The sequence below is a fragment of the Gekko japonicus genome, unplaced genomic scaffold (genome assembly GCF_001447785.1).
Source record: "Gekko japonicus isolate JY-2015 unplaced genomic scaffold, Gekko_japonicus_V1.1 scaffold3400, whole genome shotgun sequence".
NCBI classification, from domain to species: Eukaryota; Metazoa; Chordata; class Lepidosauria; order Squamata; family Gekkonidae; genus Gekko; species Gekko japonicus.
In genome coordinates, this window is record NW_015159809.1 from 24043 (window position 1) to 39768 (window position 15726).

General features: G+C 43.3%; 1 protein-coding gene across 3 annotated transcripts in view; it reads right to left on the reverse strand.

Moving 5' to 3' along the window:
* Positions 1–1235: 1235 nt before the first annotated feature.
* Positions 1236–15726, reverse strand: part of RTN4 (reticulon 4) — a 41938-nt gene continuing 27447 nt past the window's right edge. For all 3 annotated transcript variants that reach the window (XM_015407619.1, XM_015407627.1, XM_015407635.1), the window contains 5 exons: positions 13913–14051; positions 6565–6634; positions 5182–5228; positions 3851–3909; positions 1236–2394 (listed from right to left, as the gene is read on the reverse strand). In XM_015407619.1, the coding sequence (XP_015263105.1) occupies positions 2352–2394; positions 3851–3909; positions 5182–5228; positions 6565–6634; positions 13913–14051 (358 nt within the window). In that variant the 3' untranslated portion in view covers positions 1236–2351. The remainder of the gene's footprint in view (positions 2395–3850; positions 3910–5181; positions 5229–6564; positions 6635–13912; positions 14052–15726) is intronic.

Here is a 15726-nt window from a genome sequence, read left to right on the forward strand (position 1 = left end):
AGGAAGGTTTCCTGTATTAGATGTAACCATATCAAAGCTGGTGATGTCAGGTGGTCACCTTGTTTGCCTATGTTGTAATGTTGGCCTTTCATATTGATTGTATCTTAAAATTTAAAAAAAAATCTGTGACAGAATGAATTGCTACTTGGTGATAATGTGCAAAAATATTTAAGAGCAATAGTATGCATCAAAAAGATTTGTATTTGTTTATATGGTTTGATTTTAGGTACATTATGCTTGGACATGATGCTGTATTATAATGTAAATTAAAATAGTAACGCATGAGTTTATTTTTCAAATGATCAAGTAAAGATTTATGATTTGAGAAGAGCCAGGTGTCAGTTTTTCATTGGGTACATTTCTCAGATCACAAAAGGTTCCCACTTTCAAACCCTTTTGAAGAGAATGGAGTCAATATTTTGTTCAGCTTAATCAGAATTTAGTCAGTCATGAATCTTGACAATGTAGAAAAGCAGCATGTGTTGTTCGTCAAAGGCAGGGAGCTCAGAAAACTTGCACCCTGAGTGGCTGTATCACCCCCAGGGAGTCATAATTGCATTATGGAAAATGAGCGGCTTTTGATGGGGCTGGTAATGGATGCCACCACAACTACCCACTTTCGGCTATGAGCTTCTCACAATATATCAATCAATGGGCAAATTAAGCCATATATTCAGCAAAAGCAGGAGTCAGGCAGCTTGCCTTCAGAGTGAAATGTCACTGCAGTTAGTCCACACACACAACCCCCATTTAATTGACTGCTGTTTGCAGGGGTGGGGAAATCTCAACCATGATTAGGTCCTTCCATGCTTTTTGTAGCCATCTATGGAAGGGGATGAGATGATGCTGCTTGCTGCTCATGGCAACATGCAGCTTCCACCTAGAAAGCCTGAAGTCGAGCATAAGAACATTAGCTAATCATTGCTTTCCTCTCACCTTGAGGATAACTGGCTGCATCCAATAGTATGGCTGGTACCTCAAACTGGCAGATAACACATTTCCAAGCGTCATAGCACACACTGCGCCATGATCCAGACATGGAGTCCTAGGATTCACTCCATATCTAAACAAACCAAAGCAAGTAATAAGACAATGCTATATTAGCAATATTAATGACCTCCATATATGAACCTGCCTTCCTGTGACTCGATGTCACTCTCACAGTACTGTTCAATGGAGACGATTCAGAGTCAAATGAGGAATATGCACTACACACATTTCCTAGACCCACAAGATCCTTTTAAGTCTATACGCTTTATTGATACTTGAGTTGTTTTGTTTTTACATTTCACAATGCATTCCACAGACTTAGTTCAATACAGCTTAAACTGCAAGTGTATACATTTTCATTTGTAATTTCTTGCATTAACAATGTTCGAAATTTCCAAACAACCTTTGCAGCATCGGGGCATAACCCGCTGATCCATGCACAGCCGCTGAGGATCCCTAGCACAGTGGAGAACAAGCATGCTAGGTAGTCCTTGCTCTACCTGCAAGGATCTTGGGATCACACCTTCAAAAATTCCTTCCACAGATTCAGAGTTTAAGAGAGACTGTAAACTTGTTTACTCAAAATAGACTAAAGGAAGTTTGTGCAGCAAAGGTTATGGCAGAAGTTGTGTTGTAATGTGCAGAGAGGTTTTTCTATTTATTTAATAGGTGCTAGTGTTTTCTGAAGATTTAAGCTTTACATACCATAGAGCTAAAAAAAAAAAAAGTTCCGTTTTCTTGATATTTCAAGCACTGTGGAGGAGCTGGACATCCTAAGCTGCTGTGAAACACTATATATATATATATAATTTTTTATATTGGCAATTGATAAAACAGTAAAATTAAAAAGCACAATACAGCTACACTCGATACCAAAAGGGCAAGACTTCTGAAGCTTGCTTCAATGGCATATTCTTCTAAACAGCTCGTTTTAGAAAATCTGCACTCAACAATCTACACAGACCAGAGACTGTGCAAAACGGGAAGTGTCCTCCCTGCACTCCACCTGCATCAGGATCTCTCAAAACGCGGCAAAACTACCTCGGCCAAAGCATAAAATGTACAGCTCTCCAAACTGTTATGTTAACCAGTGCTGCACATGGGAGATGCAAAGAGGATTAGGTTGAAATCCATACATAGCAGCTTACAATACTTATGATGAACACACATGGCAGTCAAGAACAGGTTATTTTTCTTTCCTTGAAACACTGCGTCCGCTAAAAAATAAAGATCTGTGAAACTGCACTGCAATGTCAAGGTGTCACTATTCCCTGACCCTCCCCACATAAACCAAATGAATAACGTCTCCCGCCCCGCTTAAAAGATGAACTCCTATTTAATTAAAAGTTGCTTCAGGCTTTTCATTCAGTTTTGCGCTTCAGTCCAGGGATTTTATCTTGGATCCTGTAAATGACAATGAGATAAACTATTTTAATGTACAGAAAGATGTGCAAGAAATAATTTACTACCTATTAGAACAGGAAGAGTTGGGAGGGGCAATGGTCATCCTGTCCAATGCCCACCAGCTTCCAGAGACCAATCAAGAGCAAATCAGAAGGGCAAAGCAAAAAAGGAAAAGGAAAAAAAAGAAGAAGGGCAAAGCAAGGAAACATCCCTGCCGGAAAGTGCTTGCAGATCCAGGCCACAGTAAAATAAAAGTGAAAATGCACACAGATCCAGGGGACAGGCCACAGTTGTCTGTTCGGTTTAGAGGCACTGTTCCTTCCTGGCCTCAGATACAGCAGCCAGCACGCCCCACGCCCATCCATAGTTACAAGGGAACCAGTAATTTGCATGTCCTTTGCTTGCACTTCCTGATGGGTGAAGTGCACAAGTTTGATAGGCAAGGGAGATGGTACATACTTATTTGGTACACTTTTCCTGCCGACCCTTCAAGGAGATCAGGAGACTCCCATCACTCTCCTCCTCACAACCCTGTGAGGTAAGTTAGGCTGAGACAGAGTGACTGACCCAAGGTCGCGAGGCAAGCTTTACGGTAGAGAGGAGATCTGAACCTGGATTTCCTACTTCCGAGACCAGCATTATAACCACTACTACTACTACTACTACTTCTTCAAAGCTACCTCAAACCCTCCAGAAGCAAGTCTGGGAAAACATTAGTCCACCAGGTCTAAAGTCACCTCGGTTGTCAGTATCATAGTAATTCAAGACCTTCATCTTTTATCGGTAAATCTGGACTTTCGGCAACTACAGAAGACTTGAGCGGCAGGTGCTGTTTTTACCTTAATGAATTTGGCCATCTCTGTATCACCCTCTCCAATTATACTTCATACTACCTTCAAATTACTTTATACAGAGCAACTGATCCATGATTCCAAATATTTGCTACATTCCAAGCTAATTCTGCAAAAAATTTCAATTTGTTTCTACCAAAACTGTCCTTTTCATCAGATACCTTCACTGCACTGGTAAGAAAGGTGTTTCTTTCCTTGAGCCAGTGCTCTTTCGCTAAGGTAGTTATTTATGTTATATTATCTTACATTAAGGTAAAGGTTCCCTTGCTCGAAAGCCAGTCGAATCCGACTCTAAGGTTGCGGTGCTCATCTCCGTTTCAAAGCCGAAGAGCCAGCGTTGTCCGAAGACATTTCCGTGGTCATGCGGCCAGCATGACTAAACAACAAGGCGCACGGAACGCTGTTACCTTCCCACTGAAGTGGTACCTATTTATCTACTTGCAATTTCTTGCTTTCGAACTGCTAGGTTGGCAGGAGCTGGAACTAGAGACAGGCGCTCACTCCATCACTCGGGTCTCGGGTCTCGAACTGCTGAACTACCGACCTTCCACAGCCTGCAGTTCAGCGTCTTAACCACTTGAGCCACCGCAGGATATCATACTCACTTTGTCACAGCATCTTTGACATTCTTGTTCACAAGTCCCAGATAATGGTCAATTTGAACCTGAAAAGAAATGAATATTCAGATTTAAAGTTATAGTTAAATGTTGGCATGTATCAAAAGTTATACCCCAGTTGTAATGCATTTTAATAACTAGGTGATGCTGCAAAGACAGGGGTTTATGTCCAAACAGAATATTTCATGCTGCATTGCACAAGAGAACAATGGCTATATGTCAGAGAGAATTTGGTTCTCTAAAATTAAATGCTTCCTCCCCTATTAGTATCCCCAAGCATTAATACCAGATCTCTCCATGGAGAAGGGAGGGGCTTGAGATAGGGTAGAACGCTCAACAGTCTTCCATCAGCCTAGCAGGGGGCACATATTTGTGTCACAAATCTGAGTTTAGTGTACTATACTGTACTGATGCTATAAAAGTTTTTAAAGTTAATTTTCAGTGTTTTGTACAAAATTATTTACATTCATGATCTTGTGACTGTTGAGCTTTCTTGTACAGTCACTGGAAGAAAAACGTAGGCTAAAGTTGAAGTTGCTGCCAATTATAGTTTTAACAAAAACTGGGGGAGAGATGGCAGACCTACCACATAAGAACATAAGAAGAGCCCTGCTGGATCAGACCAATAGTCCATCTAGTCCAGCACCATAATTCACACAGTTCCTCTGGATGGCCAACAACAGGGCACACAGGCCGAGGCCTTCCCCCTGATGTTGCCTCCTGGCTCTAGGATACAGAGGATTCGTGCCTCTGAATATGGAGGTTTCCTCAGTAGTTCTAGCAGTACTTCCTGTACAATTAGCAGCTTTGCAGGTTTGCTAGTGCATTATCTGAAACTGTCCACTGTGCTGCAACACTTTGCAGCGTCGCTAAAGAAGTTAATTTGGAGAGGCAGGTACAAAGGCTACCACAGGAGCCTAAGGTCTTATAGTCCTGATCAGAATCTGAAACCCCCAAGAGCAATAGCTAAGCAGAACGGTAGAACAGGAAGAAAGATTGACTTGGATTCAATAGAGGACTTCCACAGATGGGAGGACATATTATTTTCACTAATTCTCCATGGCTGCTGCAGATCTCCAACTCCCCCCTCATGCTGCTCCTGCGTGTTTCCTGGTCCCTCAGGAGAAGCATCAGGGGCATTTTGGGCTGCAGCGAGGAGGAGGAGACAAAGAAATCACACTCAGCAGATCAAAATTCCTTCCATCTGTGGAAATTACTGATGGATCCAAGCCCATTATTCATGTTTTTTCTTACTATTGGAACCAATTACACCCAATTTTTGCCAGAATACTAGTGATAAAGTTACCCTACATACTCACCTGGTGCTTTTCATAAATAACTGGAATACTGAAGAGCGAAATCACAGCTAGATAGGGAGGGAAACACACCAGATTTCAATCTACAGATATTCAGAGACCTTGAAAGATCTAATACTAGTTTTTATGACCCATATCAAGAAAGATGCCTGCATACGTGAATGTTACACAACAGCAGAGTCCCTGCACAGTGTATCCAGGTACACAATAGCCACAGAGGTAGCAGTTCAAGTCACAAGGAGGGGAAATTAACACAATCACAGGTAATAATATTTTATTAATGTGACCCCCTGTTTTGTTCTATACATTTTTTATAAATAAAGTTGGGGGGGAGAATTTTATGGTGCTGTTTGCCAGCTGTTTAAGATCCAGGCTGGGCTTGTGTTGCCCTCCTGCTGCAGGTTCTTAAAGGCGTGGAGCAAGCCAAAGCTAGCTCTGGCTTCTGGGCAACCCAAATGGTTCTTGGCCTCAGCCTGTGGCCTTGATGGACCCCCTCTGTGGATCCCAGTGCAGACCAGGATGTTTAGTGTACCTTATGTGTTCTTAACCATCTAAGAAGAAGAAGAGATTGGATTTATATCCCGCCCTTCACTCGGAGTCCCAGAGCGGCTTACAAACTCCTTTCCCTTCCCCTCCCCACAACAGACATCCTGTAAGGTAGGTGGGGCTGAGAGAGCTCTTTTCAGAACTGTCCTTGAAAGAACAGCTCTGACAGAACTATGGCTTGCCCAAGGTCATCCAGCAGCTGCAAGTGGAGGAGTGGGGAATCAAACCCGGTTCTCCCAGATTAGAGTTTGCACACTTAACCACTACACCAAACTGGCTCTCTATTAAACTAAAGTGGCGTTTTGTTGTTTGTTTGTTTTTGTAAGCCACTTTGGGTCCACATTAGGGAGAAAGGAGGGATAGAAATGTCCTAAATAAATTACAGAAACCGCTACAGTAGCCAGACAAACCGGTGAGCCTAAATCGAAAGGGGCACTGCATGAGTCAAGCCTTCCTGTGCAGTGGGCCACCATCTGTATCATACAACCCTGTAAGAACACCAATCCAGCATTCATGACAACAAACAGCTCCAGAACGGCTGATATACTACCCTTTGTTTAAATTGAGAGCAAGAGGCCGTATGTCTTCCATCTTTTTTCTGTCCCTTTTGTTTTCATATTTCCCCCAGCACAGCAATATAGTTTTTTTAACACACTGAATTTTTTGGACTTTTCTTCCTAATTCCTACAGTCTTTCACTGCATTTGTTTATCAGCTCAAAGGCTTCAACATAATGCTGGCTTTGTAAAAGAACCCTTAAAAAGAGCTTGCCCTTAATTGCGTCTGTACAACTTTTAAGATTGTAAAGGATTTGGCTTGAGGAAAACAGAAAAGAACTTACCCAGTATCATTAATGTCAGCCCATTGAACAAGGCACCAACATAGGTGAACACCCACATCAACACAGCGAACTGTAAGAACAAAAGAGCTGCGTGAGGGAACGCTCAACTGAGGGCTAGCTTTAATGGCTCGTTGTTGTTTCGGTATTGACAATTCATCATTTTGTCATAAGCTGCCTCAAGCAGGACTCTGGAAAGGCGGAATAAAAATCTCCTACATAAACAAATGGACGCAGAGCTTGCCTCACAAGTTGCCATGTATAGCCTAGCCCACAATTTTTGTTCCTGGCTGCTGCTGGTGCTGGAGGGCATGGAGACTCCCCAGGCATTGGGATCCCTCGCACAGAGAGTGTTAGACAGAAGGGGAATATCCACGAGGATACCATTTTTGGCACCAGCCCTGTGGCACCTACCATGCAGGCAACAAGTCTTGGACAGCCTTCATTAACATGACTTGCCTGAAGGTAGCATGGAAAGAAAGCGACAAAACGGCAACCCTCCAACCTCCGTATGTCAGAGATAATTATAGCCAAGACGACTGGTAACGGGATCTGCAGCCCTTTGCTGAGAGGTTTTCGGACTGAATTCAGGCCAGGTCAAGGATGACTCAAGGGTCACAGTATTTCAGGACTGTTCTGTCTCCCTGAGGTTCAAGAACCCACTTCCACCTAAGCAGATTCAAGGCAGGAATGACCTCTGTCCCCCCTCTGCAGTTGAATTTAAGTCCCACCTCAATACACACATGGCAAATGTTTCATTACCCTCCCCAGAGAAAGTGCTCGTATGCATCAAGGTAGGGCATGACCTCCAAAGTTGCATGTACTGCAATGAGGTAAACGCCTGCCCAAAATTGGTGTTACCAGGTGCATTACAGAAAAGATAAAAGTTCAGGGTCTGCACCCTCATTAGCCTGAACATCTACTGCTCATCCCCTCTTTATCTTTTCTTACCTCTAGCAAGGGACAAAAAGCGCCTTAAAAGAAGACATTTGAACCATAATATCCACAGCTTTGTTCCCTCTCTCCTCTACTCTTTTCAAACAACCTCAAATCTGTGCTCCAACGGCATCATCATGTGATGGTGTCCTTTCAGCAGATGACCAGAAGCCCCAAAACCAGTGGGCAGCAGGTTGGGTCTCCGTGGAACAGCATTAGTGCCAAGGACATACCCAAAGATACTTTAGGCCCCAGAAGGGAGGCAAGCAGCTCTGCAGAGCCTTCCAGTGAGAGAACTGTGACAGACGACTGCCTTAGAGGGGAGGATTTCTTGGTGTCATGACATGCAGCTGCCATGCACCAACTCAGGCCTTGCTGCAACTCCACCTAGCCTACTGGCTCTCCAGACTCTCAGCAGAGGACTTTCCCATCTCTCCAGCCAAGATCCTTTTAATGCAAGAAGCTAGGAATTGAATCCAGGACCTTCTGCATGTAAAGCATGTGCTCTGTGAGCATCTCCAATCAACTTCTCCCCCTCTTATCTAAGGAGTCATCAGCTCTTTGTTTGCTTTTGAAGTATTAAAGATTCTCCTGTTTTCCTAAAAGCAACTGAGCAAGTGTTTACCTGCAAACCTGAAACATTAATCACATGAAACTGACAAAAAGGTCACCTTGTTAGGAACTAGATTCCACCCTAGAGGGAATGAAGATGAACATATATCCCAAAATCTGCAGGCTCTGTAGATGGCACCCCTGCTAGCCCAAGACTAGCCAACCCACTCCAAAAGAGCTGTACACCAGGCTGCTCTTATCAAGCAAGAGGGAAATGCTGACTCACCGGCTTGTGTGATCAGGCTGCTGCTTCCCACTGCTGGACTGATGGCACAATATTCAGCAGGGGATTTGGGAGGAGGGGGAAGGGATCTCAAAACACAGTCACCCAGGGAGTTTGCACAATTGTTAACCAAACAGAACAGAATGGTCATCACGTGATTATGGTGAGGGGGGCAGCATGCAGTCACAAGGAAGCCTAGCTAAGAGAATGACAAGGAAGGTGGTGGTGGTGGTGGTGGTTTTCCACATCACAGAAGCACTCTTAGCCTTGGATTTTAGGAATCCAAAACAGAGACTAGAAAGGGCATGTGTGCCAGGGCCAGTACAAGCTAGAAAGTGCCACATTTTGCCTTGTTTATTGTTTTCAAAGGACAATACACAGCTCTGCTTATGATATAAAAATACACAGAACCCTGAGCGCATACAGGCACCATCAAGAGACATATGCTGAGAGCAGTGCTGCCCAACGTATAGCGCCTGCAGTTTTAATGATTTGTGAATGCTGTCTTTTTTCAAGTGGATGTCCACACCAAGTAAATTTGAACTTCTGAGTCGCCACGTCATACCATTAGCTTATCTGGTATATGCTCAGCCCGTATTTTGAATGCTTCTGAGGCATAAGCTTGCCTTTTCCTCAAAACAGAGGAACTCTCCATTTCCTCTGACTCGTGGCTTATTACACTGGTAAACACCTCACATGTTAAAGCAAGAAAACTCAGCCCCTATTCCAGAAGCAGCACACATGACTAGCGTGAACATGCAAGAAACCACCCACAGGGCTGTAGACAGCATTGCTGTTGCAGCCATCTTCTGATCCATCCCAGAGCTAGCATTACACTGTTTCAGGTATGATCTGACAGTGGGTCAGTTCAGACACGAGCCCATCCAAACCTTTCAAAAGGTATCACATGGCTTTTGTTTTGACCTTTTGCTTTGTACCAAAGTGGCTAGCTTTAGCTTTGTCTGGAAAACACCTGCATTTAACTGACAGAGAGGGATCCTTCACCTGGGGGCAATGACCTGGGAAAGGACTGGGCTTATGGGGCTTTTTGTTCTCCAAAGCCAATAGGTTATATTTCCCAATTTGGCTTCCATTGACTCTTATCTTCCGCATCAATCAAAATTAATTGTAAATATGACAACTACCCTATATTTTTCCTCTGCTCTCAGTCTTTCAAGGGCCCTGAGGTTTCTGTTTGGTGGCAGAGATACATTCAATCAACTATTAGTTTTTATATTTGTGACTGGAGGCAAACACCTTCTGTAACCCAGTACAAACTCCACCCATTACCACTGCGTCTATTCAGACCTGTCTAGCATTCTACACAAAAGTGCGGCCTTGCCGGTTTGAGGTCATGGCCTGCATCATGTTCCCCCCCCCCCTTTATTCAACATCTATTCAGATGAAGTGTTTTGGAAAACCTGGAAATTTGCAAATTGCTATGCTACTTTGCTACTTGAATTGCCTTTAATAAAATATATGGCTGGAGATTTGCTGTCAGATTTTGCTGTAGACCAGAACAGCTGCTTGCAATATCATCCTTTTAAAAAAGGCGGGCACATATGAAAAATCCCCATTAAATATGGCTAGCTGTACAAGAAGGCCAGTTCATCAGTTAGGTTTAGGTATGCTAATCGCCAATCTAGTATGAGAGAGAGAGAAAGACATTCAAGTGGGGAGGGAGCCAGAGCAGGCTCACTCTGCCACAGGGTTCTGCCATGCTGAACCCATCTAATGGGAAAACCACAGGGAAGCAGTTTCCACATCACTGCCATAACCTATGAACTGAGCTTTTTAAAACAGTATGCAGGGTTTGTAGATCACACTTAAAGTGGCTCTCATTCTACTTTGCAACAGAAATTAATTCTAGCAAAACCTACTGTTGACCTCTTAACAGAGTCTGAAGAAACTACAGACAGAACAACAGAGCTTCATGGTGCTTAACAGGCAGATTTATTGTAGCATTAGCTTTTGTGGACTAGAGCCTACATCTTCAGATACAAGGATAGTCCACAAAAACTAATACCCCCATAAAACCATTAACCTTTTGGTTGTTTTTGTTCCAATAAACCAACATAGCTCCTCTCTCTAATAAGATTTTGCATGGCAGTCTTATTAGTTAAAAAAATGCTTAGAAAGAACCAACAAAGATTGACCTCATCTGTGAAAAGTATCTAAAATGGCCAAATGACTCATGGTTCTTCCATGCTGAGAAACAGCTTATAATACACACTGCATATAAGCAAATGTTAGGTCTACAGGGTCTGGGACACCTTTTGTTGCTTAGCAAGGGCTGTACAAGTCTTGCCAAAATCCTAGTGCGACAAACCCCTTTTCCAGCAGTACAGTAAGTTCAGCAAGACCTCTGGTCCTCATAGACGGGGATGCAGGGTAGGTTACAATGCCAAGTCCGGCAGAGTTCAGCACAGACGGAAGTCAAATCATCTTGCCAACTGGTACAGCTTTCCAGGCTGTTGCTGAACAGTCCTCCAATACATGGGACTCGTATTTTCTGGTCCACTGGGACTATTCTGTCCCCTTTGCCTTGATGACACAGCAACTAGCATTTTAGATATAACAGAGAAATACAATCAAATTTTTGTATATAAATCTATAGTGTACTTAGGTTTGGAATCTCCCTTATATATAAAAGCCGAATGGTGGTGGCACTTCTCTAGAACATTCCACACGCTCCGGAATTGGTTGGCGCCCTGGTGTGTCACTTAGAATCTGTCCCTATCCACTGGCTCCATTGCTTGAGTCTTACCTCCAACATTCTAAACATTTGCTGTTCCTCCCCCCCCCCAATAGCCAGTCAGAACACAGAGGTTATTTGCATATGCAGCCTCATTGGCCTTTGCCTCGGAATACAGAGGTCGCTTGCATATGTGACTTGATTGGCTTTTGCCTCTAACATTCTAAACAGTTTGCTCTTCTGAGGTAAAATGTGTCCAATCTCCAGGTGAGGGCTTGAGATCACTCAGAATTACAACTGCTTTCCAGATGGCAGAGATCAGTTCCTCTGGAGAAAATGGTGGGCTCTGTATCCTTATATGTTGCTGAGGTGGTCCCCGTATGACAGCCAATGTGACGTAGCAGTAAGGGCTTCAGAGCACGGGAGAGGCTGCAGGTGTGTGTCGGGGGTGGAAAGCTGAACAGTGACAGGGAAATAAAGGTAGGTTGATGATTGGCTGGGAAGGAGATAGGGTTGCCATTCCAGGTGGGAAATTCCTGGAGATGTGAGGGATGGAGCCTGGAGAGGGTGAGTTTTCAGGAGGCGTGGGACCTTGGACAGGTACAAAGCCATAGACTCCACCCTCCAAACCAACCATTCCTTTCTGGGGAACCATTGTTGCCAATCTCCAGGTGAGGGCTGGAGATCACTCAAAATTACAACTGTTGTTTAGGTAGCAGAGTTCAGTTCTTCTGGAGAAAATGGTGGACTCAGTGTCATTATACCCTGCTGAGGTTGCCACAGCAAATTGACACTGAGTGTCCAAGGCCGGGGCATCTGCCCAGAGCCTCTTTCTAGAGATCATTGTATTTATTTCCACAACGGGCCTTTTTCCTAGTACACTATATTGTTCTAGTTGCCACACCTCAAAAAAAGAAAAGGGTATCAGAGCTGAAAAGGAACAGAAAAGTACAACTCAAATGATCAATGTGTTGGAGCACCTACCCTGTGAGGAAATGTTAATGTATTGGGGTCAATCTGATCCAGCAGGACTACTCTTATGTTATTAATCTGCATATAATGGTGGGAAATTCCACACATTTACCTTCTTCTTCCAATTTGTTTAAGACTGATTAACGCCTCTACTGGGAATTGTCCATTGTATTTAAAGAGCACATCCTGTGTGTCTTAATCAGTTACATACCGGGAAAGAGCATGAAACAGAGTAAGCTAAGATTCTGGCTTGGTCCTGATGAAGAACCTTCATCAAATGCATCAAGCCAAGGAGTCTAAATTTCAGCACCCTCAACTTACCCAACCAGTACCTTGCAGCTGCTTTAACTCAATAAAGCACAACAGACATCAGTTAATTATTATACAAAAGTGTCATGCAATGTGTCAGCCTCTCTGATAACACAGCTAATCTTTCCACTCTGCGAACTCTGTGGCTACTGAAGACTGCCACAGAACTCTATACTAATACTGGAAAAAACTTGCTTCACAGCTCACAACCAAAGCCCATCCAGGCCATAGACAGGGCGGGGCCTACGAGCACATCTCCCCACCTGGAACATTAATTTGCCTCACCTATGATTTTTAAAGGCTTTTTACTAAATTGTATTTCCCTTTAAGTCTTAATTCTGGTTAGAAATCAAGGGAACTACTGCTCCCCAAAATGACAGTGTTCCAAACTCTGTGCTTCCAATACATCGAGTTCCACCCCTCTTGCCAAGGATGTGTTATTTCATGCAAACTATATATGCAGATTTTTTCTTCGGCTTGCTAAACACATTCAGCTTCCAAACAAGTACACGTTCAACATTACAGTATCTTGGATGCACTCGGATGGGAGGGGGGGAGCAAAAGTGCATGATTCTTGCACTCTTCAAAAATCTAACAGCCTCAAAAATCATGTGCGGATTAAAGTATTACAATGAAATATGTTGGGTGAACTGACAACTAGTAAGTGATTTAACATAACCAAACTCATCAGAGCATCTACTCCTTCAGATAGGATTAAGGATATGGAAATTCTTGAAATTTTTGAAGTTTTTTATTTATTTTACACACACAAATACAATTTGGTTTTGAAAACACAAATCCTTTTGTTGCTGGTTCCACAAAGATTGCATTTCTCCTGTGATGGAGACCAGCTGTGTGCAGCAAGGCCCTGCGTATCGAACAGCCAGTCTGGACAAACTGCAGTGTGCCAAACAGACATCCAGACATCCCCATCCACAATAATTGCACATAACATTCAGTGCACACATGCAAGACCAAACTGTACAGGTCGATTGCCATATTTATGTGAAATAATCAAGTAGGACTGTTTTGGGGTTTTTTAAAAAATCTATCCAGAAGGCCTTAATGAATGTTATGACCATATATTGGTACGTGGCAGATCCACTAGCAGGACAGGCATACCCACATTAGCAAGACAAGGCAGCACAATATTGCTTCCTCCTACTCCTCTTGCAAGACCCTGCAAGTCTGTCTTGCACTCTACCACTACTTTTGTTTGTGGTATGTATTTTTTTTTACTGTACTGTATTTACTGATGCACAAATGACCAATTCCCATGGTTCTGGACCACGTGACATCTTTAGAGGAAAGCAACCTCTAAAGCAGCAAACCTAGTACATCCACAACTGAGAATGGGAACAAAGACCAGGAGTATCTCACCACTCATTTTGCTATAGAGAGAACAGAGAAGTCCAAACTACCCTGCCAATCAATATTTCCTCTAAAGCCGGCATAAGTATTTCTTTGCCCACCTTGTGACTTTTGTTTGTTTCTAGTCTACCAAATGGCCTCTTATGGCAACCTGATTGTTGAGCATTTCCCCCAGTTCCCCACTGCTAAACCAGTCACTGTCAACGGTTGTTATAATCCAGGAAGACTCTTACCTTCAGAGAATCCACCAAGTCATCCACCAAGAAGAGGCGCCTGAGCTCCTTAATTGTGTTGTTGAAGTGGCCAAGCACAACATGGCTGTATTTCTGAACAAGCTCTTCGGACACAGCAACATCTTTATCCAAGTAAGCACTGGAAGAGGAAATGTACCATCCATAAGACTCTCGGCATCCAGAGCTTTTCAAGCTCTCCAAGTTCTTAGTCAAAGCACAGTGAAAATGAATGGAGAGGTCACAGTGGCCTAATACTGTACAGACAGACAAGACTTAAGAGTTGGGCTTCTTCTAAATTATTCACAGCTTTCAAACAAAAACACTTGGAAGCAGTGGCTTCTCTTTCCAAGAACAGGCACAGTTGGTTAACTGAACTGCCTTTATTGCCAGACACAAACTCTGACTATTTAAAGCCAACCAGTAAACAGTAAACAAACAAGAGTAGTTCCCACAAGTTTGAGTAAAGTCGACAACTGAAGTCATAAATACAATTGGAGAAGCTATTCTAGTGCCGCTCAGGAGGATCTCCTCTAGCAGAATGTCTGACCATCTTCATCTGCTCTCTTATGCCACGTGGCTGACCACAAAAACTGAGCCATGCCATATCCCATAGTATCAGCTTTTAATGCTGCACTTTCATTCCACCAGCTGCTTACCACCCCACTCCAAACATCACCTACATGGGGAAGTGGCATCTGTGAAGATCTGCTGTGGCCAAGGACATTATACCCCCAACCTGTAAAATGCAACCCCCTTTCTGGTTTTAAGATACAAATGAAACTGTTCACTTTTTAATTTTTAAGACTAGATTTGGGTCATTTAAAAAAACCAAAAAACATTCCCAGTATTGGTCTAGGAGTTACTAAAATTGTTTGAAAGCCATGTAATCCAATCTTCAGCTCTACCACCTTGGAAGGTTTTTGAATGTCCTTGATAAACAGTGACACAGGAAGAAAGGTAACATCATGCTCCATTATATCTGTCCTATGTAATTTTTACAGGAAAAGTCTCCCTCTAGAAAACCACCTTAATGGATTCTTATGTCAGCACAACAATTTCTACTTTGTGATCCCTACCTTTGTTCTCTAGAGTTTAAACAGGGCTGCATGCTTTCCAGGTAAAGAAGATGCTTTGTTTTAACCAGGGGTCCCCTTCCCCCTGTGCATTTCCAAATTCTGAGAAAAGTAGGTGCCACCATAAGATGGCTGCCAAGGGGACACAGCCAATCACAAAAAGTTGGGAGGTGCCATGGAAAGCATCATCCTACAACGAAGGCAGCTGTCTGTGAACGGACATTCCCTGAAGGCGCACTGAGGCCGCAGAGGAAAGGAAAGCACAGGTTCCTTGCTTTGGGAGATAGCTGTTTATTTTCCAATAAGGGGATGCTTATTCCCTGAGTGGTCATGTGGACAGGTTTCTATGTCCACAAACATACAGAAAGAAGTCCTTATATGGCTAAACTGAGACACACATCTGTGATACGCCCTTCTGGGATGAGCTCAGAACTTAGTCAGTCAACTCATAAGGAGTGATCAGATGTTCCCTGGTTGTGTGTGCACATGTGTTTTGCCCCCGTTCCATTCAAGACCCTTCGGATGTTATTCTTAAGAACTCTGCCAGTACCAAGAAACACATATGCAGGAACGATGCTAGAGATCACTGCTATAAAGAGTTCGCAGCACAGAAGCAGTAGATCAGGGACGGGGGCCACAGAAGTCTGCATGACAATCATCAAAAGATGTACTATCGCAGGAGAAAGGACAGTTTGGAAGTGAGAGGCCACAGACAGGCATGGCTCATGCAGAACTGTGGCA